Genomic DNA, 27,540 nt, shown 5'->3' on the forward strand with positions numbered 1-27,540 from the left:
AATATCAAAATCACTTGAGATTCCTTGAAAGATATAATAGAAATAACCTTGCTTAATGATCCTCCCAGGATTTACATCAAGGGATAATCAGCAGGGTTTACCATTATGATGGGGGAGATAGCACTGGAGTCCAACTTAAAAAGGGATTTCCTATAGAATATGTGCTCCTCAAGAGAGCCATCTACACCCAGAGAGAGGACTGTGGGAACTGAATGTGGATCACAACATAATATTCTCACTCTTTTTGTTGTTGTTCGCTTGCATTTTGTTTTCTTACTCATTTTCTTTTCTTTTTGATTGGATTTTTCTTGTGCAGTAAGAGAATTGTATAAATATGTTTACACATATTGGATTTAAAATATATTTTAACATGTATACCATATATTGGATTGCTTGCTATATAGGGAAGGGGGGAAAGGAAGGAAAAATCTGAAACACAAGACTACACAAGGATCGATGTTGAAAAATTATTCGTATATATGTTTTGAAAATAAAAAGCTTTAAAAATAAAAAAACTATAAAAAACATGTGCTCCTCTAGATGTTTTATTGGCAAATGACATCTTCCAGTTTGCATTATACTCAAAATAATTATAGAATCTTCTGGATGAACTATTTAACCACTCTCTTTCACCTCCCATTCCATTAAAGGAAGACTAAGTGGACGAAGAATGCCTTTTGTCCAGACGTACAGTTAGATGGGCTTGTCTATCTATATCTAGAGCTTGTCTATCAGTAGATGGATGTATGGATGAACAGATAGATGAGTGGATGGATAGATGAATATTTAAATAGGTAGTTAGACATAGACAGACAGACAATCTATATGAATGAGATGAGAATTTAACAGGAGGAAATTGGACTAGATAGTCACTAGGAAACTAAAGGTCTTTTAATGACTCCCAACTTTCCACAAAAACAAAGATCTATCTTTTTCACAGCAATATGCTATCAGTATTGTCTGGCTGCAAATCATGGAACACAACAATCTCTGAAAAAGTCAAAATGAGCAACACTCAAGGGTGATGAGGAAGAATATGGTTGAAGTGAACAGCTGTAACACCTAATGAGTAAAACGCTCCAGAAAAGAAGCAAAGTTTGCTGTCAGAGAAAGGTAGAATCAGAAAGGCTTTCCAGAGTAAGAAATAACCACCCAGAGGACGACATTGGGTGCCATAGGTATCTGAGGTCAGAAGAAAGGGAGAAAGGCTGCCAGGACATTGGATGGAACCCCTGTCATAAACTCAAAGGAAGACGTGGTTCAGGTCCAGTAAGAATGATTGGGTAGTTGTGCATATCATTAGAAGAAAAATTAATGTAGATAAGATCACCAATCCTTCTGAGTATTAATTATAATAAATATTTGATGAATGAACAGGTCAGAGGAAACTAGGTTACTGAAATAACTATGACTATTTCTTCCGCTCCCCAAAGACAGACCCATGATAGGCTTTGGAAATTCAGTTTACATACTCCTGACATACCCCACAAACACACAGAAATGAGTTACCATGATCCTCTTTTCCTAAGTCAAAGTCTTTATAAGATGCTTTGAGATCATAGATGGAAAAAGGAAGGATCCAGACCTTAATCAAGATCCGGGCTTGATCCTGGGATGCTGCTTCTTTACTGGGGCTGGTCAAGTTGCGTGCTACGCAATCGGAGCACTGGACGTAGAGTCAAAAGACCTAGTTTCAAATCCTGCTTCTACTCCTTACTATGTGTGACCTTTCAGGTCCTCAGTTTCCTCACTTGTAAAATGGGGGAACGGGGTCTTGGACTGCATCCCTAATCATCACACCAAATCCTACAGCCTTTTGGAACAGGGGGCGCTCTGTGCTAAGAACATCTGGGTAAGGGGCAAGTGGCCAAACAGATCTCCCTCAAAAGCCTGCAACGTCTGACTGTCATTTGAGTCAGCTCGGTGAAGAGGCTGGAAGGAAGGCTAGCGAATCAAGAGTCCCGGGTTCGAATCCCGCTTCTACGACTAACGTAAGCTTGTGGCTCTGGACAAGTTCCTCCCTTAGCTGAACCTGCTGTCAAATGCTCCTTAAGGGTCCCTTCGAGGCTACGCGGAGCCTCTGAATGGAAGAAGCCAGCGTTTGGCTGGCCAGAGCTTGGAGCAGCTGCCTCTAATCGTCCCTCCCCCGTCGGGGCGGAGCTCGGTTCTCCAGGCTCCGCCCGGGACGGACCAGCCGGCCGCCGCCGTCTCCGCTCCCCCAGCGCCTCCTGTTCCGGGTTGGGCTGCTCCCCTGGGTCCTGAGCGCAGCCGGAGGGAGCCGGGGCCGGGGACGCGGAGCCAGCCGCTGGGAAGGAGCCCGGGGCCGGTGGCTGCAGGCTGCGCCTGGGCGCGTCCCGTCCTCCCGCGTCCCTCCTCCGTGCCTTCCCCGAGTGGGTGGGTGCCCCTGGCCGGTCCTGCCGGAGCGGGGGGACGGCCGGCATCCCGGGCGCACTGCAGCCATGGCGTGCAGCCTGAAGGACGAGCTGCTGTGCTCCATCTGCCTGAGCATCTACCAGGACCCGGTGAGCCTGGGCTGCGAGCACTACTTCTGCCGCCGCTGCATCACCGAGCACTGGGTGCGGCAGGAGGCCCAGGGCGCCCGCGACTGCCCCGAGTGCCGGCGCACGTTCGCCGAGCCGGCGCTGGCGCCCAGCCTCAAGCTGGCCAACATCGTGGAGCGCTACAGCGCCTTCCCGCTGGACGCCATCCTGAGCGCCCGGCGCGCCGCGCTGCCCTGCCAGGCCCACGAGAAGGTGAAGCTCTTCTGCCTCACGGACCGCGCGCTCGTCTGCTTCTTCTGCGACGAGCCCGCCCTGCACGAGCAGCACCAGGTCACGGGCATCGACGACGCCTTCGAAGAGCTGCAGGTGCGCGGGGGAGGGGACGGGCCCCGGCGCCCACGGGAAACCTGCTGGGGGCGAGGGGGGGATGGGAAGGCTAGCCTTTTACACCTGGGGAAACTGAGGCTCAGTGGGCAGGTCTGACCCAAGGTCACCAGGGTAGTAGGGGGTCCGCGGATTGAGAGCAAAGAGGGACCTCGGCAGGCAAATAGGCCAACCCGCTCACTTTACAGAGAGGGAAACTGAGGCTCAAAATAGGGAAGGGATTTGCCTAAGTGTAGCTAGCCACGAACTGAGGTGCGGTGTGTGTGTGAGGGATGGTGGACAAGGACCTTGGGCTACAATTGAGATCGGAGGATTTAGGCCGTACACGCCCCCTTCCATAACATTTCCCCCTTTTTATAGATAGAAAGACTGAGGCCCAGAGAGAAGTGACTTGGTCCGCTTGGTCAAGATCACATGAGCTTTGTGAGGAGCAGACCAGCCAGAGATTCAAGACCAGATTTTGTGAGCCCCAAACTCAGGGTCCTTTCCACTTGCACCAGACTGCTTTCTTTCTGAGATGGGCCTTTTACCCCTCCTTTACCCTCCACCCCCATCTGGCAGCCTTTCAAGCTCTCCTCTGACTCTGACCCCAGGGCCCTTTGCACTTAACACCAGACTGTCTCCCATCTGAGTCTCCTGCCCTTCCCCCCATCTGGCACCTGCACCTTAGCCCCAAGGGTGGCAAGAGCCCCGGGGCAGGAGCTAACCTTCCTACCCTACTGAACTGAGCAGACTGCAGTTCCTTACCCAGGGGCATGGCAGTGGTCCAGGCCCGTGTGACATGAGCCCCTTTCCTCCATTCCTTTCTTCTGCCTGAGGGGACTCTGAGCCAAAGCTGTCTGTCACAGGATGTCACCAGGCTGGCTCTCCACAAAAGGGATGAGTGATCAGGCAGAGGGACAGTAGCCTGATTACACGATGCCATCTTTGGAGCTCATACCTTTGGTCCCAGTGTCAGGAGGTAGTGTTCCATCCTTACCGACTGCAGCCCTGTAACAAGAGAGAATAAAGCCCCATCTGTGTTCAGTGGGGCACCAGACCTGCACTCACAGAATACTAGCACTGAAAGGGATAGCGAGGTCTTCCATTCAAACCTACCCATTTTACTGATAAAGAAACTGATTCTGGAGCAATAAAAGGGCCTGCCAAAAATTACACAGCAACTTAGTGATAGCAACAGGACTAGAACCTGACTCTCCTGGTTTCCATCCCATGAGCTCAATACTGTCCCACTCAATGTTGAATTTCCAGCTAAGTGACCCTGGGCCAGGTCCTGCTCTCAGAGAAAATGGAACCTCATTTCTCTCCCTTTCCTGGAAATATGAGTCATCTAAAATCAATACATCCATACTGACAAGATTGTTCATTTAAAAAGAGTTAACAGTTAACACCTAGAGAGGCAGTATGGTTCAGTGGATAGTGTTTTACTTAGTGTATTTACTATGTAATAATGGGTGTAAAGCATTTTACAAACCTTAAAGAACTCTATAAATATTGTATTAACAATTACTGTCCTGGTTATTTTAAAATCTCCAAAAGACTTTACATCCCATTATCTCGTTTGAACTTGAGGTAAATCCTCTGGCTTTTTATTTTCCCCATTTACCAATTTCCTGAGGTCCAGGAAAATTCAGACTTGTCTGTGTTCATACTACTGAAAGTGTCATTGGTGGGATTTGAATCCAGACCATCTCAACTTCAAGTCCAAGGCTATATATATATATATCATGCCGCTTCTCACAAAATATGAGATAAATAATTATGCATCAAAAATATGACTATATAACCATTTCCCTTCATTGCTCAGTGCCTGGAAATAAGCATTTTCTAAAAATTCAGTTTGATTCTGTTTTCAGTACCAAATTCCATCCCCTTCCTAAATACTTGTTGATGGATGCACCCAATTTCTATGATCTCTTCTTCCTTCATCCCAAGGATATTCCATACCCTATATTACAACTAGGGACCAATGATAGGACACTCAGAGTCTCATGTGGCTAAATGCATTGGAGGAAATGCTGGTATAAAGTGATCTCTGCCCCCTTCTGTGATGGGGGGGGGGTCCAAGTGAGGGAAATGTTAGCAAAATGGCATCAGCACATGCCCATGGATGTTTTTAATGGGACTTCCTTGAGATTTGGGAGAGAATTGAAGCTGCCCGGCGCCTCTGGGTGCTTGGTCTCCCAGCCTGACTGACACCCCAATTAGCCCTTTCTTCTCCAGATAAAGCTTCCCTGCCCTGCCTCCCTCGCCTGGCGCCTCCAAAGCACCTGGCTTGGCCAAGAGGTGGTGGGAGAAACATCTCCTTCGCCCAAGGCTGATAAAAGTGTGATGGGTGTGAGGCGTCAGCACATCTCCCTCACCTGCCACTTGTTCCTGACTGGGGTGGAGACCAAAAAGCCACATCCTGCACTCATTAGCTATTTATGAGAAGAACTGGTTTATTGTTAGGAAGTAAAACTGATCCCTTGCCTGGGCAGGAGGCAGGAGGCAGGAGTTGGGCCTGACTCCCACTTGCTCCTCCTTCTCTTCCCTCCTTTCCTCCCTCCCTCTCTCCCTCCTCCCTAGCCAGCAGCTGCTCTTCTAAACTCCCCTTTAGAGGTGTCTGGGAAATGATCTGTATAATAGCTAGCAGAAGCCCCAAGCCAGGCATGGGATGAGGGAGGGAAGCTGCGGGATCACAGATTTAGAGCTAGCAGTGCCCTCAGAGACCATGCAGTGCCAGGGTTCTCAACCTGAGGGCACTGAACTTATTGTTTTTAAATATTTTGTTAGCTATTTCAACATAATTGACCTTTATTTTAATCCTATATATTTAATTTTATGTGTTTGAAAACTTCATTTTAAGATGGGGCCCGTAGATTTCACCATATTGACAATTGTGTGTGTGTGGATAGGAGAGGGGGAAGTTGTGACACAAAAAAAGAGTGAAGAATTACTTTAGTCCAATGCCTTTGGTTTACAAAAGGGGAAACTGAGACCCAGGTTATACAGAACTGGGAATCAGAAAACCTAGACTCTTTCAAAACACTAGCAGTGCAACTCTAGACGGTTACCTTACCCTTTCCGGGTCTCAGTTTAATTTGGGAATCATAATACTTGTACTGCCAATATCAGATCAGAGAGATGATCCAGTCACATGAGGAGAATGAGGGATTATCAGTCGATAGCCTGCACGTGCATTGGGATATGGAATGTAGAGGGAATGAAAAGAAGTCCCCCAGCAAGGTGAATGGACCCCTTGAGGTGCACTTATGGAAGGGCCTGGACAAGACACACTGAATGATCAGGCTTGAAAAACTTTGATCTGCATTGTTGAAGGGACTCCTATATCTGTGAGATCTCAGGTGTGTTGAAGCTTGGGAATAGGGAAGTACCCATGTCCCAGGCTGGCAGTAAGGAAAGTGCCTCATAGACCTTAAGGGAAGATGTGAACTGTCTTAACCCAGATTCTAAGTCCTGCTACCTGATGACGACAGAGGTAGGGCAAGGAGTTGCCTTACCACTGGCCTGTCTGTTGGAACAGCTACTTCAGATCAACTTACCAGGGAATTCAGCAATGATGTGCAGCCAATTGGGGAAGTGTAGCCTAACTCGAAAGGCTGTGGCGTGATATCAGTTTGGTTTTCTTGGTGGATCAGGGTAACTGTCATTGCATGGGGAGGGGAAGGACATCTTCCCATTCGTGTTAAAGAACATCTGATATGCTCCCATTGAGAGAGCTCCATGGGTCTCTAGAGCAGTTGGGTTACACTCAAATGGGAACATGATTGATTTTCCTGACGTCAATCTCAGGTTCAGATGTACCCCGAAATGTTATCCTTTCCCTTCTTTATCCCACTGCCCAATCAGGCTACAGTTGGAGTAAGCTGAAGGCATTGTGTTCTGTGCTAGAAATTGAATCATTCATGTAAAGAACTTCCAATCTGAAAATTCCCTCTGAAGATACAGATTGGGGACTTATCCCAATTTAGGACTTATCTGTAACCTGTATTTTAGAGAATTACCTGGAGGTGATCAACAAACATTTATTAAGAGCTTATAATGTGAAAATGATGTTATGGCAGGAACTGGGGGAAGATAGACAGAAATGAAGCAGTCACTTGTAAGGAGATTGTAATTTGAAAGGTTGAATGATTTATCTAGAGTCCCTTGGCCATTATATATCAGAGGTAGAATTTGAAGTCAGATTCTCCACTCCAAGGCTAGCTGTCTCCAAATTGCCTCTCAAATAGTGGGGTTACAAACATACCCACACAGGAAAAACACATCCTTAACCTGAAGAAGCTTCTAGTTTACCATGTTGTGGTCATAGGATGATAGATTTGGAGCTGGAGAGGTCCTTTGAGGCTATCAAGTCCAACTCTCATTTTACACAGGAGGAAACTAAGGCAAAGAGAGTTTAAGTGAGTCACACAATTACTAAGTATCTATGGCAGGATTGGAACCCATCCTGACTTCAAGCTATGTACTCCATCATGCTGCCTCTCAATTAAGGCTGCCATATTTTAGGAAACAATAAGGATGGTGAGGGATCTGGACTCCACATCACACGAACAAGCATTAAAGGGACTGAGGGTGGAGAGAAGGCTTGGGAGGAGTGTGAAAGGGACCTAATTACTGGCTTCAAATAGCTGAAGAGCTGTGATGTAGAAGAGGGATTAGAATTATTCTCTGTCCCCATATTTGCTAATAATCATAGATGTCTTACAATGGAGCAAGGGGCCTCCTGAGGTAATGAGGCTCCCATCGTTGAAGGTATTCAAGCAAAGTCTATGTGGCCATCTTTCAGAGATGCTACAGAGAAGATCCAACACCAAAGGGGAGATTGAACTAATTGACTTTCAAGATCCTTTCCAATTCTGAAAGCCTCTGGAATTGAGGAGTGTGTACTCCCTTCCTCCATCTTCTTAGTCATTATAATGACACATTATTTAGTTTTGTGGGTTTGTAGTTTGTTTCCATTTATAATTGTCACAGCCATTGTGGATGTGGTTTTCCTTCTGCTTTTTTCACTCTTTATTGGCTCCTGTGTTTTTGCCCATTCTTCGTTAAATTCTTCATGTGCAGTTGTGAGCTATTTAATTTTAACTTGATCTCAAAAAATAATTGCCCAGCTCCACCCTTTTTCATTTAAACTGATCAGCTTAGAGTTTGGAACTATGCCCAAAGGGCTATCAAATTGTGCATATACCCTTTGATCCAGCAGTTTCTCTACTGGATTTGTATCCCAAAGAGATCATAAAAAAGGGAAAAGGACCCACATGTGCAAAAATGTTTATAGCAGCTCTTTTTGTAGTGGCAAGGAACTGGAAACTGAGTAGACGCCCAATAGTTGGAGAATGACAGTAATTACTAAATTATGGTATATTATTGTTTTATAAGAAACAATCAGCAGGATGATTTCAGAAAGGCCTGGAGAGACTTAACATGAACTGATGCTAAGTGAAGTGAGTAGAACCAAGAGAACATGATACATAGCAACAAGATTATGTGATGATTAAGTGTGATGGACGTGACTCTTTTCAACCATATGGTGATTCAGGCCAATTCCAATAATCTTGTGATGGAGAGAGCTATCTACACCCAGAGAGAGGATTTTGGGGACTGAATATGGATAGTATTTTCATCTTTTTTGTTGTTTGCTTGCTTTTTGTTTTTCTTATTTTTTCCTTTTTAATCTGATTTTTCTTGTGCAGCATAATAAATGTGGAAATATGTATAGAAGAACTGCACATGTTTAACATATATTAGATTACTTGTAGTCTAGGGGAGGCAGTGGGGAGAACAGAGGGAGAAAAAATTGGAACACAAGGTTTTGCAAGGGTGAGTGTTGAAAGCTATCTTTGCATCTATTTTGAAAACAAAAAGCTATTTTTTAAAAAAAATTTAAAATAAACTGATTAGTTCAGAATCTTTTCCAACTATAGTGACTACATTTAACACAGAATTTCTGAGTGTGGAAATTCTGAGCTAGAGATCAGGACTGTGTCCTGGACTCTGGTTCTTTTGTTCCCAGCCTGGTAGAATCTCTGAGATCAGAACCTCAGACCCTTGGAATAATCCAAGGCAGCTAGGTGATACCATGGTTAGAGCAGAGAGCCCACAGTCAGGGAGACCTGAATTCAAATATAACTTCAGATACTTTCTAGCTCTGCGATCCTGGGGAAGTCAGGTAATTCCCATCTGCCTCAGTTTCCTCATCTATGAAGTGGAAATAATAACACATATCTCTCAGAGTTGTAGTGAGAATAAAATGAAATATTTGTGAAAGTCCTTTACAAACCCAAAGGCATTATATAAATGCTAGTTGTTAATATCATCACCATCATTATCACCTCTGTCATCAAAGTCACCATCATCACTGTCATCCTCATCATCATTATTATCACCATTATCATCATCACCATCATTACCATTTGAGTCTAGGGGTGGTGATAAAGACAGAGTAGAGTGAGTGACAGTATAATGTATTGTATCAAGAGATCAGGCTTGAGAGTAACAACACTTGAGTTTGATACAAGTTATTCTACAAATTTGAATCATGATTTTTCTCTGGGCCTTAGTTTGTTCATTTGCAAAATGAAGGAGTTGGACTAAATGCTTTCTTTTTATTAAAAATGTATTGATTTCTTTTGTTTTTACATCACTGGCTCTCTTCCCTCTTGGAGACCTTTCTTTATAATACAGACTTCAAAAGAGAAGTGGAGGGGGGGGGAGTTCAAAACTGGAAGTAACACAACAAGAGAGCTTAACATATGTATATGTTATATGTATATGTATATGAATACAATATTTTATCTCCATAGGCTCTTGCTTCTGCAAAGGAGCAGGGAGAGGTACCTTCTCACATCCCTTCTTTGGAACCAAAATTGATTACTATGATTTTGCAGCATTCAGTTGTTTTGTTTTTCTTCTTCTTCCCATTTACGTGGTTATAGTTATCTCACGCATGTGTGCACATGTGTGTGTGTTCTGTTAACTTCACTATGCATCAGGTCTTATAAGACTTGATGTTTTTCTGGATTCCTCATATTCATTATTTCTTATAGCACAGTAATGTTTGATTCACCAGTGCCCATTTGATGAGAATTAGCCTTGTTTCCTATTCTTTTCTCCTACAAAAAGGGCTGCTATAAATATTTGGTTTTGAACAGAGCCATTCTTTTCATCACTGGTCTCTTTGAGTTGTACTCCTAGCAGTGAGACGTCTGGAACAGAGGATTTGGTCATTTGGGGCTAGAGACATTCTGAGGTTCCCTTTGGTTGTTAAATCCTTTGGTTGGTTATTTGGTTTTCCCCTTTGTGACAGAGAGAAAAGGCTGGTGGGTTGCCTGAGGTCATGGTGGCCAGACAGAGGTTTATATACCCAGTGGGACCTTGATCTTTAGCTTAGGAGTGGTGGATAGTAATGGGTACTTACCACCCACTCCTGCTCTCATGAGACCAAAGCTGCCACTTTGCCTCCTGCCTGAAGACAGAGTGTCAGAAGCCCGAGGGAGTCCCCAAACACACCCCCAGATCCTGTTGGGCAGTGCCTGGCTCTAGTCGAGGAGACAGACAGAGACTGAAGGCAGATTTCATGCCAGGTGCTTCCGATGTGCCTTTGCTGGGGACAGGGAGGAATGGAGGCAGGGTTCCTGTGCTAACACTCCCATATGGAGAGTAGGAGGACACGGAGGTGGGAAAGGAAGCTGGCTGCTAGGAAAGCCAGAGACCTAATTGGCAGATGACAGACTGTTGTTCTTTCTGTTCTCCACTCAGATGGCCACCACCCTAGGTCATCTGAACTATTACAACAGCTTCCTCCTTGGACACTCAGGTGCCAGTCTCTCCCCTTTCGACCCAGTCCTCCACGTAGCTGCCAAAATGATCTCTCTCACCCATAAGTGATCGCGCCACTCCCCAACTCCCAAGCACTCGGTGGCGGTTGCTGCTCGAATGAAATATGAACTCTTCAAATAGACATTTTAAAACCGTTCACAATCTGGCTCCAACCTGCTCTCCAGGCTTTCTGTATATTATTCCCCTTCGTACAATCCGTGTGTTCTCCAGACTCAGCATTTCGTCGCCAGCCTTGGCAAAGGATGTCTGCCATGCCTAGAATACACTCTTTCCTTATTTCCACCTGGTTCAGCCCTGCTTCCTTCAAAGCTCAGCTCATGTGGGAAGCCTTTCCTGTTCCTCTTAATTGCTTGTGATCTCCCTTGCCTCCTCAGATTAAATATTTCTCAATTTATATGTTAATTCTCTGTAGTAAAATGTAAGCTCTTTGAGGACAGGAACTGTTTTTTCATTTTGTGTCTATATCCACAGCACTAATTTTATGTATTGTTCAGTCATGAGTTGTATCCAACCCTCCGTGAGCCCATTTGAGGTTATCTTGGCAAAGATACCAGACTGGTTTGCCATCTCCTCCAGCTCATTATACAGATGGGGAAACGGAGCCAAACAGGGTGAAGCGACTTGCCCAGGGTCACCCAACTAGCAAGTGTTTGAGGCTGGATTTGAACTCAGGAAGATGAAGTTTCCTGCCTCCAGGCTTTGTGTAATATGGTCCGTTCCCCCCTCTCCCCCCCCCCCCAGTAGTCCTGATTTGTCATCTCTTAATAATTGCTTATCATGGTGTGGTATCTGTATCTCCAGCACTTAAAGCTGTGGTGGCTCCTGGAAAGCAGAGGATAGTTTTTTGTCTTTACTTCCCTAGCACAGAGCCTAATGTCTAGTATATACGGTAGACATTTAATCAGTGTTTGCTGAATTAACTCAGATATGTGGTTTTTTTGGGAGCCAGAACCAAGACTACTGGAAAACAACAACAAAACATCAGTGCCTCCTATGGGCCGGGCCATATGCTTGGCCATGGGAGAAAGGAAGGTATTTTTTAAGTGCCTACTGTGTGCCTACTATGTTCCAGACTTTCTCTTTGTCTCTGCCCTCAAGAAGCTTGAAGTATGAGCATAAATATTGGGGCCAGAAAGGAATATTTTGAATAGAACCTCTAGTAAAATTTGAGGAGGGAAAGATCAGTTTGGGAGTGACCGGAAGGATGGGCAGGACAATCAGGAATGGTTTCAGGGAAAAGATGGTGACTGAGCTGAATGTTGAGGAACAAGAAGGATTCTGAGAGGGAGAGACAAGGAGAGAGTATGTTCCAGCCCCAGGGGAATGATGGATACAAAAGTACAAAGATAAGAGATGTGGGTAGCCTAATTTGGCTAGAATAAGTGTGTGTAAAAGAGAACAGTGTGAACCAAGGCTGGCAAAATGGAGAGCCAAGCCAAGAGGATTGCATTTTATCCACAAAGAAATAAGGAGTCACTGAAGGTTTGCGAGCACAGCAGAGCTGTGTTAAGCCTATATCTTAAGTCAGAAGTTAACCTGTGGTTTACAAACTCCCAAAAGATGCTGTGGAGAAACCTCAAGGGACCCATGAATTTGTTGTTGTTTTTTTTAAAGTATTTTGAGAACTGTATTTCAGTCTAATTGTTTTCCTTTTAGCTTATGTGTTTTTATTTTATGCATTTAAATGCATATATTTATGCATTTTATGCCTTATTCTGAGACGGCCTCCTTGAACTCTGCCAGATGCAGGACTCAAAAGAGTTAAATACTCCAAACTTAAATTATTTTGGCTCTTAGGATGTCGGAAGACTGGGTAGGTAAAGGGAGTTAAGAGGCCAGAAGGACAGTCACGAGATTGTTGGACTAATCCGGGCCAGAAGCCTCCACGTTCTGAATGGGGGTGGGGGTTGATTTGTTCTGATTGGCCCCAAGAAGCAGAACGAGAAGCAGTGAGTGAAAATGTCTGAGGCAGATTGAGGCTCCTTAGAGGAAAAGTCACGGAGGTTTGGAGCCATCCTCAGTGGAAGGGAGTCCCCCTCGCTAGAGGTCCTCATGGGCAGGGTGGATGGCCACTTGCCTGGTAGATTGGGCAGGGGATTCCAGGTAAACTTGTGGGCTCTTTAGTGATCTCCTTTCCCCTCCTCCCCCCTCAGATTCTGTTAGAAGTAAAAAGAAGGGCAAGGTAGGAAAGATAATAACCAGGTTAAAAAGAAGGGGCAAGATAGGAGAGATAATAACCAAGTGAAATGACCTAGGCCTTCTCAGGATTCAGGCACAATGAATCTCGGGTTAGGATAGGAGACAGTCACTATGTGCCAGGCAGTGTGTTAAGTACCAGGATTACAAAGAAAGGCAAAGAAAAAGAAAAAAAAAGCTAGCCTCTCTCATACTGAAGTCCAGACAAGCTAGATAAATTAGAGATAAATGCTAGAGGGAAGACATTAGCATTAAGAAAGATCAGGAGAGGCTGAATAAATCCAGAATATGGAAGTCAAGAGCTTAGCATTCCTAGATTTAGACATAAGAGACCTCTCAGGTCAGCTACTCCAATTTCCCAGGGTCCATTCCAAGAACATTGAAGTGGGAAGCTGGGCAGGATAAGTGGATAGAGTGTTAAGCCTGGAGTAGAGAAGACCTGAATTCAAATCCAACCTTAAAAACTTACTAAAGGAAGTGACCCTGATCAAGTCACTTAATCCTGTTTACCTCAGTTTCCTCATCTGTAAAATGATCTAGTGAAGGAAATAGCAAGCTGCTCTAGTATCATTGCCAAGAAAACCCCAAATGGGGTCACAAAATATCAGACATGACTGAAAACAACTGAGCAACATTTCAGTCAGGAAGATGAGTTCAAGTCCTGTCTCAAACACCAACTGTGGGGCTCTGGGCAAGTCACTTAACCTCAGTTTGCCTCAGTTCTCTCCTGTAAAAAAGAGATGATAGTAGTACCTACTTCCCGGGGGTTGTTATAAGTTTCAAATTAGATATTTGTAAAGTACTTTGCAAAACTCAAAGGAAATACTAGCCATTATTAACAGATGAGGAAACTGAGGCAGAGAGGAGAAATGGTTTGTGCAAGGGCCACATCAGTAGAAAGTCGCAGAGCCTATATGCAATTCCAGGCCCTTTGATTCCAGACCTAATTGTGTTCCATTGCACTCGGTACATGTTATTTTATGGCTCCTTAATGTCTCATACACATCTTTTTATTTGGGCCTCACAGCAGTCCCACGAAGCATGTAGAACAAGAATTATTGTTCCCTTTTTAACATTTAAGAAAATTGACCCTCAGGGAAGATCAGTGTCTTACCCAACATCACCCAGCATGTAAGAGGCAAGAACTAATTGTTGAACCCAGTCTGCAAGAGATGAGTTTAGAAAACACAAGGAACCTACTGAATGAAAGACTTTAAATATCTGGCTGAAGCATTAAATTGGCTCTGGTAGGTGATGGGAAATCACAGCATGTTGGCAAGTAGGAGGCGTGTTTGAGAGAGATTTTTCTAATTGTTGTGTGTGCAAAATAGAACCAAGTATGAGAGAGACAGGAGGTGAGGCAGGCGCTTCCAATATAAATGGTCATGAGGGAGCTGCACTATAGTGTGAAGAGCCCTGGTCCAGGGGTCAAGAGACGCAGGTTCTCTGCTCCGGTCTCTCCCTATATGACTCTTTCTTTCTCTCCTCTGTCAAATGAGGGTTAAAATTTGATTCTCCAAGGTTCCTTCCCATCCCATTATTTTTGACATGGAGAGGCAAGAATTGGAAGTAGAATTGTTGACTACCTGGAGATGGCAAGCACAGGATCAGGAGAAGACTGGCAGAGATTGTGAGCCCTGGGGATAGACAGATGGTGGTATTACACACAGTAAGCATGGGATCCGAGAAAAAGAGCTGATTTGGAGAAAGGAGAGGAAGAAAAGGAAATTAGTTCAGTTTTGGACCTGGACTGTAGTTGAAAGAAACTAGAGGTCATCTAATCCCATCCCCTCATTTTACATCTGAAGAGATTTGGACAGAATTTCTGACTTACTCAGGGACTTTTGTACTCAGGAGAGAGGCAGGAGTTGAACCTATGACCTTTGCCTCCCAATCTATCACCACACTGCCTCCCTTTCTTAAGCTTCAGATTTTCATTACCAGAGGTAGGTCATGAGATGATTTTATTTCAGCTACAGCTCATCCTAGGGACAGTGAGAGGCTTTGTAATTAGAGCTCTGATCTTGGTCTCAGTGTAAGGCCAAACTTCCCAATGATTAGAGGTTTATTTATTTTTTCTTTATATGTATATATATAAATAAAATAATAGATTGCTTTATTGGATCAGATTTCTAACTACAAAGATAGCTTACACAGCTGTCCAAGCTGTCATTTTAAAATGGCATCCTACAAAACATTTCATGCAACTTTTATGATGTGAAGTACTGGGCAAATAACTGGGAATAAACAGGCAGCGAATAATATAGCTTGCTAGCAGGAGAAATAACTGCCTCGTATGTATACACAGCCATATCCTATTCGCTAGAGCTATATTTCTTATCTAATATCTACCTATATTCTAAAGTTGGGCAACTCTAGAAGTTTAAGACTTTGAGTTGCCACATGTGATGATGCAGAGAGTTTCTTTTCAGGGAGTTCCCTGAAAACATTGTCCAGAGCCTCAAAAATACCCAAACCCCAAACAGCAACTCATAAACAGCATCCATTTCCTGAGGTGCGGCAAGTTAGTGACCATAGTGGGGAGGGCCCTGGCGCCAATGAAATCACAGATCTTCAAAGTGCTGGGTTTCAGATGTCCCTGGGCCAGAGAGGACTGTTGAGCAGGCAGACAGGAGAGGATGATGTTACAGGAACCCAGGGAGGAAGCTCTTTCAAGAGGCTTCGTCCCCTGACTCCCTGCTATAGGCAATGTCTCTCCTGAGGTCATTCACACACACACACACACACACACACACACACACACACACACACACAGCCCAGTGCAGCTGCAGCATTGATGACCTTTGGATCAGGAGCCATGACCAGGAGAAAACTATTGAGTTTAGGAATCAGGACTGGTTTCCCTGGGCAGGGCCACAGCCCCACCAGAGAAGCAAAAAAACATAATAGAGAGGACTGGCTTTTTAGCCTGCCCTCCCTGTACTGGTGGTCCTCTCATTTCCCCTTCCTGGACCCCCCAGTTCATTTTAGGACTCAGCTCCAACACCATCTGTCTCCCCCCACCCCCGCCACTGGGAGTGCTTCCATCACCCAACACCCAAATAATTTTTAAATTTTCTATTTGCTTATTTTTGTATATGTTGTCATATATAAACAGGATTGTCTCATTTTTGTCTTTCTCTCTCCGATAGTTTGCACATAGTGAGTCCTTACTCAGGTTTTGGCTATGTGATATTAATTGCAAGCTGGAAGGGACCTCAAAGTATAATTTCATTATTTAATAGCTGATGAAACTGAGGCTTAGAAAGGTCATGTCTCTTCCTTAGCAGGTGGCAGAGCTGAGACTTGAACCCAGGTTCTCACACTCCAAATCAATCAATGCATTAAGGACCTACTAAATGCCGGCACTGTACTAAGTGCTGGATATAAAAAGAGACAAAAGACAGTCTCTGCCCTCAAGGAACTTAGAATCAAATAGAAGAGACAACAATCAAACAAATCAAACAAATGGATGGATGGAAGGACGGACAGATACAGACCTGTATAAAGCAAGCTATAAAAAAGATAAAAAGGAAAACTCAAACGTGTATTAAGTACCTACTATGTGCTAAGCACTGGAGATATTAAAAGAGGCAAAAGACAGTCTTCAAGGAACTTATAATTGAATGGGGGAGACAAGATGCAATGAAATAGATATAAAGCAAACTACACAAGGTTCAGTTGGAGAGAGAATATACTGAAATTATTATATAATGTGGATAAGTCTAACAAATGAATTGAATTGTGTGCTTCCACAGAGATTAGGTCTGATGTCTCTCTGAGTATCAGAACTACCTTCCCTCCCCCTCTCGGTATCCTTTTTTCCTTACTTCCTCCTCTTAAACTTTTTGCTCTCTGACCATTCCCATATCTGGTCCAGCCTTGTTTCTGATGGAGATTCCAAGGATCTAAGAAAGGTATTGGTTAGAGATTTACCCCAATGTTCTATCCTTATTCTGTAGCTCTGTCACCCAAAAATTTATCTGAACTGATTCCTGTTTCTGATGTGGACCAATCAGATATACTGGGTTCCCTCAGTTCAGTTTTCAGATCGTTAAAAGCCCTTCACTCAGGCATAACTAGCTATTTCCCCCTGGAGTCCAAACTGGACGCTCTGTTGAATTGGATTTTTTTGTAATGTGATTTTCTTCCTCCATGTCTCTGCAGTGTTTGTTTTCTCTTGAGGGTCTGTAAATAAGAGTATCTCTACTTTCCACATTGTCTCAGACACAGGTCTGCTGTTTAGAGAAGGCTTGGGGGAGGCACAAGAATTATCTCCAAATATCTGAAAAGCTGTCATGGGGAAGAGGGATTAGGATTGTTTTGCTTGGCCCCAAATGGCAGACGGAGGGCTAGAGGGTGGAAGTTACTAAGAGGCAGGTTTGGGCTCCATAGAAGAAAATAATTCCCAATGGTCAAAGCTGTTCAAAAATGAAACACACTGCCTCTGGGGAGATGAGTTTGTTGTCACTGGAAATCTTGTGGCTACTCATTGAGAATATTTTGGGGTGGGGTGGCTGGTCTTAGCAGTCCCCTTCAGTTCTGGGTATCTCCGACTAGGTAGCCTGACCATCTTATGAGAATGTCTTCCATCTTATCTTCTTAAAAGAAGGCTGTGATTTACCATTCTCTGGGGATAAGGCAGCATTCCAGTCAGGGATTGCATGTCCCCATAGCTAAATGACAGGTGGGAAGGTGATGTCTGGAGAACCAAAGGATCCAAAATACTTCTAAATTCTGAGGAATTTTTACCCTTCACAGCCTGAGCTTTCTAAGAGGTCTCTGATGATTCTCCTCCCTGAACTAACCATTCTAGGCCCAAGTTCTGTCCACTTGGCAATCCAATGCAATAGATAATTTAATATGCCTACTGTATGCAAGACACTGACTTTTGTTGTAGCACAGAGGCCACAGATTTGAAATTACATCTGTCTCTGCTGTTTACAGTCTGGCTTTTCCTTCTTTCTTAAGAATATCAGTGACTTAAGTTTAATCTATATCAGATTACTTGCTGTTTTGAGAAGGTGTGTTCCTTTTTTCTTTTTTTTTTTTGAAACAGAGTTTTGCAAAAATGAATGTTGAAAACTATTTTTACATGTATTTGGAAAAAAATAAAATACTATTGATAAGAGAAAAAGAATATCAGTGAAATTGGGAAAAATAAAATATGAAAAAAACCCGAATATCTGTTCCTGCTTTACAATCTTCCTTCCCCCCTCCCCCCCCAAACACTGCCGAACACTTGCCCAATTGTCAGTAAGGTTCCCTTAAAACACCCTGGCCTCCCAGTTCCTCTTTTCAATCTCTTCAATTCCTGGTACTTTCACCTTCATTCCACCACAAATATACACGGGGGTAATCACATCCTTGTGACCAAGGAGTATTACCCTTATCAAGAAACGTTCCATCTTTATCATCAAGAATTCTGAAATGTCTTTATTAATCTGTAATCTTCTAACTTCCCATATCTCCCTTTGACTTATTCCTCATAAACCTATTGTTTTCATCTTCACATGACCTCTGGTCCCTCCATGCTCTATGTTTCTTCAGGCTATCACCCCATTCTAATTTTGCTCTCTTCCCTTACCAGACCTGATTCTGTAATTAGTCAATTCAATGTTATATTCTTCTTTATTTCTCAAATCCCCTTGTCCTAGCACTGCTCTCATGCCTGGCCAAACCCTAAGGCTGGATTCCTTCCACCATATGCATCCTTCACTCCCACTCCTGTGATACTGAACAAGATTAAAGGAAGTCACACAAGTATGGTGACTGTGTATATGAAGAATATCTAATCTTAACTGGGCCCTACTTGAATTTCAGGGAACCTTCCTCATTAATTCTGTCACACTCCCTCCAATGGGTATTCTAAACCTTCTCTTTCATTCTCAAGCTTACTGCATGGCTCCCTGACCCTACCCTTTCAGAACCACAAAGGCCATCCACCATGATCTTTCTTTTCGCCTCTTGTCTTCATCTCTAAAATACTTAACAACATTCCCATTTTCTCCTCCTTTACTGCAGGCTTTGAGAAATAGAAGAGTCTTCTCTTTGCCAAAGCAAACATCTCTACATGTTTCCTTTGTTCCATTTTTCCATCTCCTCCATCAATATACTCTCATTTATATTATAAAAATAGCTAATATTTATTTTTTTTTAACATTTTATGTTTTTCCAGTTACATGTAAAAATGATTTTTAACATTTGTTTTTAAAAAATTGGGTTCTCCTCTTTCCCATTCCTCTCACTGAAAAAGCAAGCAATTTTATGTAGGTTATACATGTGTGGTCATGCAAAATATATTTCCATATTAGTCATGTTGTGAAAGAAAACAGACCCAAAAAAAATACCCCAAGAAAAATAAGGAAAGTGAAAATAGTATGCTTCAATTTGCATTCAGACTCCATCAGTTCTTTCTCTGGAGGTGGACAGCATTTTTCATTATTAGTCCTTCAGAATTGTCTTGGATCGTTGCATTGCTGAAAATAGCTGTCATTCATAGTGGTTCATTGTACAATGTTGCTGTGTACTCTGTTCTCCTGGTTTTGCTCATTTCATTCTATATCTGTTCACATATGTTTTTCCAAGTCATTCTGAAATTATCTTGCCATATACTGCAATACTATTCCATTACAAATAATGTACCACAAATTATTCAGCAAATTCCCAATTGATAGGCATCTCCTCAATGTTCAATTCTTTGCTACCTCCACACAAAAAAGCTGAATAGCTAGCATTTATATCACTTTAAAGTTTACATGTTATCTCATTTGACACAATAACTTTAAGAGGTGAGTACTATTCTTTCTCTGTTTTACAGATAAGGAAAATGAAACAGATGGAAGTCAAGTTATTTGCTTAGGATCACACAGCTAGGAAATGTCTGAGGCAGGATTTGAACACTTCCTGACTCCATGTCCTCTGCCCCTCCACTATGACACCGTTTTGTCTAATTTACAGTCTTTCCTTTCTATTGATTCTTTCCCTGTTTCCTATAAACATGCTCAAGTTTTCCTGTCTCAGCCAAACTGAAAATAGCCTCTTTTTTGTTATTGTTGAGGTAATCAAGATTAAGTGACTTGCCCAAGTTCACATAGCTAATAAATCAATGAGGCTGGATTTGAACTCAAGGTTCCCCTGAATCCAGAGCCAGTGCTTTATCCACTGTGCCACTTATAGTTGCACATTATAAGTGTTCCAAATATAGCTTCTTAATTGGTCTTCCTACCTTACAGCTCTCCTCTAATTTGCCCTTTATGAAGCTGCCAAAGTGCTATTTCGGACCAAATGACTCCTGCTCATTGAAATGCTCATTTCTCATTACAATCAAATACAAACTTCTTTTGATGTGTAAAGTCCTTTATAAACCAGCTCCAAACTACATTCTCAGCCTTATGGCATATTCTTCCTCTCTCCCCCTCCACACCCCTTTTACAAACTACAATCCAGACAAATTTGTCCTTATTGCTGTTTCTAACACACCATTCCATGACTTATCTCCTTGCTTTTTCATGGACTATCTGTTGTGTTTGCTGTGTATTCTCTCTTCCTCTGCTTCTTAGGCTGGCTAGTTTTTCTTTCTAAGTTAAATTCAGATGTCACCTCTTATTTGAGACTTTTCCTGATAATCCCTACATCCTACTTCCTCTCTCTCCCCCTCCCAAAATGACATATTGATTTGATACATACTTATATTGTTTTTCCTAGTAGAATGTAAGCTTCTTAAAGGCAGAAACTTTTATTTTTTTCTTCCTATCAAACAAAAAATCCAACACTATTCCTGCCACATTGTTATTACTTAATAATGGGTGTTGATTGATGAAGGGGCTGGGAGATTTACCCAGATAAATCTAATACAAAGTAATATGCCAATGTATAGGAGAGGAACAAGCCAAGTGTTATTTTGTTACCACAGTTAAGAAGACAGAATAATGAGTTGTTAAGAGCAGGTAGGTAGTAGCTGCTGCCAGGAACTAAGGAAGATGCCGTTTTTCTCTCCAGTTTTAAGGCTGCCAGCTCAAAAACAAACAAACAAACAACAAAACAAAAGCAAAAACAAATAAAAGAACAGAGATAGAGCTTCTGGGCTGGTGGCCTCTAAACTGGCCCCAAAATTACAAATGTAAAGCTTTACATGTTGAAAGGGAAAAAAAGTTGGAGAGTGCAGTGAGCCTCATTATGGTAAACTATGATTGCTCTGGTGTCTGCTGCTCTAGCTTTTCCACTGTGACATGATCGGTTTTCCTCTGTGTTACCAGCGTATCCCTGGGGAAAGCCCTATACACTGGGCAATACTAAAAGTTATTTGTGGCCAGTTTATGCCAACAAACTGAGCTGTGTTCACACTGGATCCCAAGGTTTTAGAATCTCAGCATTATTAAGGACCAACCAGCCCATACCTGAGTGGCAATCCTCCCTTCAGTATACTTGGCAAATATTCATCCTGTTTCCAGTTGAAGACCTCTAGCAATCTGTCTTCCCTCTAAGACTTTCCATTCTAATATGTTTTTTGTCATTAGATTTTTCTTTACACTGACTCCAGATTTGCCTCTTTGCATCCTCTACTCATTGTTTCTCATGATGACTATTCCAAAATTTGAAGAGCTATCAAGTTCCTCATCCTCCCCCCGCCGAAGTCTTTTCTTCCCCATGTGTACCATCCCAATTCCTTCCATTAACTCTTGAATGGCACTATCTCTTAGCTCCTATTTTCCTAGTTATCTTCCTCTACATCTCTTAAAGTTTGGCCATCTCCTAACTAAAATATGGGACCCTTAACTGAAGGCACACTAATGATATGATTTGACTAGAAGAGAAGATAATAAGACTATCACCTTCCTTATATTGGATACTTTTAATGTTGACTAATGTCTGTTAATGTTGATTAAATTCTAGTTAGAGTGTTTTTATTTGTTGTTTATTTTTAATTGCCACATTATACTGTTAATTCATTAAATTTGTGGTCCATTACAGTCATAGCTCTTTTTTATTTAAACTGTTCAAATAAATTCAAGATTAATATATCCTTATACTTATACAATTACTTTTTTAAAATCTAAGTGTAGGTCTTTACATGAATTTGTATTAAACTTCACCATATATTTATTCCATTCTTCTAGCCTTTGAGTATCAGGAGATCCTATTGCTGCTATCCAATGTGTTATTTAACTCTCAGTTTTGTGTCATCTGAAAGTCTGACATCCATCTTTTCATCCAAGTGATTGATAAAATTGTTGAATAGAATGGGGCTGTGGACAGATTCCCAGGGTGTTCCACTAGAAACATCCCTCCAAATTGATATCATCCTATTATTGACTATTCTGTAGGTCTGGTAATTTAACTACAAATCTACCAAATTGTAGCATCGTCCCCGACACATTACTCCATCTTGTTCTCAAGGATAGCATAATAGACTTGGTCAGATATTTAGTTGAAATCCAGGGAAATTCTGTTGGTATCATTCCCCTGACCTACTCACTGCCAACCATTCTACTAATCCTGTCAAAAAAGAAAATGAGATTTGTCTGGCATGATCTGTTCTTGATGAAGCCATATTGGCTCAGTGACCACCACATCCCTTCCTAAATGCTGGCAACCTAGCTCTTGAATCATGTATCTCAGACTTTGCCAGGAATCAAAGTCAAACTCCCTGCCTCTACTTAGACTTGTTCTTGCTTTGAAAATTGGAACATTTTTTTTTCAAACTCAGGGCATCTCTTCCATTCTCCATGATTATCGAAGATCACTGGCTGATAGTTGGCAAGCTTATGTTTGCCTAAGAATTTACATGTCTGTCTCCCCATTAAAATGGAAGCTCCTTGAGGGCAGAGATTGTTTTTGTCTTTCTCTGTGTTTGGGGAGGTTAACATGGTGTATGTCCATAGTAAGTCCTGGTAAATGTTTATTGACTGTCTAACAATGACATCTGCCATTTAAAAATTTGTACTGAGAAATGCAGTTCATTGTTACTTGGTGACCTGAACAGATTGCTGTTATCTAGGTGCTTTCTTCCTAACATCTCACTCTACTAGGAGTTGAAATTATTTCTGTTCTGTCCTTCTCAGTCTAAAGATAATTTTCCTTGTTAAAGAATGCAAAAGTGAGCCAAAAGTTGAACTGCATATATTATCAGACTCAGTTGATGTGTTAGTTTTGTTGAACTGGTTTTTTTATTTTGTTCTTTGTAATTCTTTGTTACAAGGAATGACTTTCTAACAGGGCAGAAATGAAGGATATATTTGGAAATGAAGGTGATATAAAAACAAAAAAAATTAAAGAATAGGAAAGAAAAATAAGAGATGAATAGTTCTTTCTTCCCATAGTCATTATCATTATTTCTTCTACATATATATGTATATATATAAAACATACACATATATTATATATAATATATATTTTAATGTTATTCTTCATCTACCCCCATTCTTCCTAAGTAGATTTTTAAAAATGCTTTTCACTGATCCTTGCACTTATTAGCTCTTCTGACACTCTTTAAATGACCAATGTGTTCCTTGTATTCTTCACATATTCTCATTTTTCCTTCATCTTCTATCCATGCCTTTAAAAAAATTTGTTGGTAAATTTTCTATATATCCATGTCAGTTTCTTTTCATGTCTCCCCTTTTCTCTTTTTCACTGAAGAACCTACATAAGGCTTCTGAGTTTCATGTATGATAATACCCCCTCTTTCTTGGGCTGACATTCCCTATAGTATTTTAGACCAATATCTTCAATCTGATCTCTGTATAACCCATCCTCCATAAATCCAGGGTGTGCATCAGATTATAATGTGAAAACTAGCTCCTCTTTATTGCTTCAGACTCTCTTGAAGAATTAAGTTACCTTCATCATTACCCCCTTTTTAAAACTGTAAATGATCATTAAGGCAAGTTAAGAATTTATCCTTTACTCAGCTTTTGGCTTCAGCAGATGTATGAAGAGTTGAAGTTGCCATTACTGTGATACCACAGTATCTTGCTGGGTTTACAAACTGTGTCCTGAAATTCACATGTATTTCCTTCCTTCAATTAGGAACTTGGTATCATACCCCCATCATAATATCATTTTTCTATTCCTTTCATTGATAATCTCTTTTTCTTTTCTTTTTGAAGGCACAGCCTCCTTATTTTTCCTAAGGGATATGCAGGGCTGCTCTACTCTGAAAGAAAAGCTTTGACCCACTCACTTCCTACTTGGGCCATTTTATCTGTCCTTGGATCTCTCTCTCTCCCAGGGTCTTGGCTTTAGCCCAACTTGTAATGGGTTGAGGCTCGAGTTAATGCACTGAGGTCCCAAGCACGTGAGGTTAAATAGCAATCGGACAATACTCTATTAATATATGCTTGGAGAAAGAATGGCCCCCGCCCACTCTCTGTGCAAGTTTTGATGTGTTGTATAGGAAATGATGTAGAGATGATTTTGGTGGGTGGAGAGAGGCAGAGAGAGTGTCATGACTGCTCTTACTTCCTATGCCATCCCCCTTCACCTCTGCAAAGAATAAAAATGGAGGATTTTTCCTTAACCTGAATTCCTGACTCCGGCTGATTTTAAAATACGAGGTCAACACACCAACTTAAGCTCAGAGCTCCTGAGTTTAAGTGGTCACTAGCCTCAAGCATCCAGGCAACTGGGATTACAGGGCTGTGCCATCACACTTTGCGATTGATATTTTCTAAACTGCTTTCAATCATGCTTCTCCCCACCAATTCCTGATTTCTCCACATGATTATATGCCATTTTCCAAAAGTCTTTTGAGCAAGACGGTATATACGTATACACACACATTCATGCCTTATTCAACAAAATATAATAGATGTTTAAAAAAAAGCTGAGTTTCATTATATATAAGAAGCTATATTAAAAACACAGAGTCTCTGTTTTTTGTCGGGGAGGGCATTTGGCCGTTAAATGAATTGCCAAAGATGACATAGATTAGAAGTATCTGAGGCTAGATTTGAACTCAGGTTCTCCTGATTCCTGGCCAATGGTCAATCCATTGTACCATCTAGCAGTCTCAGCTTTTGTTTAAAATTTCTTTTGCTATCCTTTGTTCAGGCATCACCTTCACTTGCCTGATATTCTTTCTCCCTCCTCCCAGAGAGCCATCTCTTATAATAAAGAATTGTATTGATCAGCTCCGATGAACGTGGCTCTTTTCAACAATGAGGTGATCCAGGCCATTTCCAATAGATTTTTGATGGAGAGAGCCATCTGCATCCAGAATGCAGACTATAGGGGCTGAATATGGATCACAACATAGCATTTTCATCTTTTTTCTTGTGTGCTTGCTTGCATTTTGTTTTCTTTCTCATTTTTTTCCTTTTTGATCTGATTTTTCTTGTGTGGCATAATTATGGAAATATGTATAGAAGAATTGTACATGTTTAACATATATTGGATTACTTGCTGTCTGGGGGAGGGGGAGGGAGAGGGGAAAGGGAGGCATAAAATTTAGAACACAAGGTTTTACCAGGGTGAATGTTAAAAACAATCTTTGCATATATTTTGAAAATAAAAATCTATTATTAAAAATTTTAATAAAAAGAATTATATTGATGTAAGAGAAGCATTATCTAGAAGCCAGAGAGCTGACCAGAAAGCTTTGGGTTCAGTCTTGCCTCTAACATATACTAGCCTTGCAGCCCTCAGTGTTCCAGACAACTCTTCCAAACTATGACCCACATTAAGACAGGAACTTTCCTGAACTTGAAGTTCCCTCTACTGAGAAAGTCTCAGGGCTGGTCTTTAGCCCTTTAGCTTCTTATATATAGTGCCTTAAAATATATATTCTATTTTTTTTAATGTGGTGAACTTTCCCAAAGCTCTGTTTTTGACATCAGTCCATTCCTTTCAACTATGGGGTAGTTTTGACCTTTCTGCATTAAGGTCTTTAGTTTACCCATACTTTGCACATATATCAATAAAATATAGGGCTTGAGCCAGATGACTTTTGGGGCCCCTTTTAGCTCTACAGCAGAGCAGCAAGGTGGTATAGTGGACAGAGCATAGAGCCTAGAATTAGGAAGACCTGAGTTCTAGCCTCAGATACTTACTAGTTGTGTGACCTCAGCAAGTCACTTAACCCTATTTGTCTCAGTTTTCTTATCGAAAAATGAGCTGGAGAAGGAAATGTTAAGCCACTCCTGCATCTTTGCCAAGAAAATGCCAAATGGAGTCACAAAGATGACCAAACAACAACCAGCTCTACATCCTCTATCACTCAGATCAAGGGCAGCGAAATCAAAATCAAAAGAGTGATGAACTTGAGATCAAGAGGACATGGGAGCATGGATTCTGTCAATACAAAGTTATTATTAAATAAAATAAAATTTAAATTAAAAAAAAAAGAGGACATGGGATTTTAATCTTGCCTCTTTATTTACTAGCTGTGTGATTCTGAGTAATTTATATTCCCTCTCTGAGCCTCAGTTTCCTCACCTGTGAAGTGTATTTGCAATAAAATAGAGTATCTATCTTAAATAAACGATTATATGTAAAGTATTTGAAGCATTTTGTAAACAATCATTTTGTTAGTGAATAGAAAAATCATTCATATCTTGTGCAGTTGAATTCAGTTAGAAATGCTTCTGGGACAAATCACCATCTCACTATAATTTTTTTATTATAGCTTTTTATTTACAAGATATATGCATGGGTAATTTTTCAGCATTGACAATTGCAAAACCTTTTGTTACAATTTTTCCTCTCTCTCCTCCAGCCCCCTCCCCCAGATGGCAGGTTGACCAATACATGTTAAGTTTGTTAAAGCATATATGTCCTAACAGTTATTTTGCTGTATTAAAAAAAAAATCAGACTTTGAAATAGTGTACAATTAGCCTGTGAAGGAAATAAAAAATGCAGGAGGACAAAAATAGAGGGATTGGGAATTCTATGTAGTGGTTCATATTCACTCCCCAGACTTTTTTCATTGGGTGTTCGCTATAATTTTTTAAAGTTATTTTAGTGTCTTGCACAGGTGGGTAAAATAAGTGCTTTTTTGAAGTCAAATTTTATTATTATATCATTATCATTAGCCTCCCATTGCTTTTACCTAATAGCCCATTTATTTACTGGCCTACCAAGTCAGGGTGGCCAACAAATCTGTTCAACCTTTGTCATTGTGATCTTCCCCCTAACCTCTTACCCTTGCCCCGTGACCCCTACCCCCCTGCTCCCACCGAGCATCAAGGTGCCCTGCTGGGCATCCAGCATCTATCTGCTGTGCAGTTCCAGATACCCGGAAGGCCTCGTCTAGTTCTGCTTTTGAAATTCTACCCAGAGTTCAAGGCCCAGCTCGGGTATCATCTCTTCAGGACACCTCACCACATCTCCCCCCCATTAATCTCAGTTAAAAATGGTATTTCTTTCTTTTGACCTTCTAAAGAACTTTGTCTCATTTTTCATTCTTCCAGATCAGCAATTCTTAACCATTTTTGTGTATCCTGGACTCCTTGAATCTAATGAGATAATATTTAAAGTGCATCCCATACACACACACCTTGAGCAGTCTAGTAAAACCCAGCTCATCGTTTAGTTTTTAAATGCCCTAAGTAAAATTCATAGGATTATAAAACTCACTAATTGTACTAAGATATCGCGATCAAAATGATTTTT

The 27,540-nt window shown here is 41.6% G+C and overlaps 1 protein-coding gene across 1 annotated transcript in view; it reads left to right on the plus strand.

Annotated features, from left to right (window-relative positions):
• Positions 1-2,240: 2,240 nt before the first annotated feature.
• The window catches only part of TRIM62 (tripartite motif containing 62), a 55,518-nt gene continuing 30,218 nt past the window's right edge, over positions 2,241-27,540 (plus strand). Inside the window, exon 1 of the mRNA XM_051987973.1 lies at positions 2,241-2,867. Coding sequence (XP_051843933.1) covers positions 2,460-2,867 — 408 coding nt within the window. The 5' untranslated portion in view covers positions 2,241-2,459. The remainder of the gene's footprint in view (positions 2,868-27,540) is intronic.

This window comes from Antechinus flavipes, chromosome 3, assembly GCF_016432865.1.
Source record: "Antechinus flavipes isolate AdamAnt ecotype Samford, QLD, Australia chromosome 3, AdamAnt_v2, whole genome shotgun sequence".
NCBI lineage: Eukaryota > Metazoa > Chordata > Mammalia > Dasyuromorphia > Dasyuridae > Antechinus > Antechinus flavipes.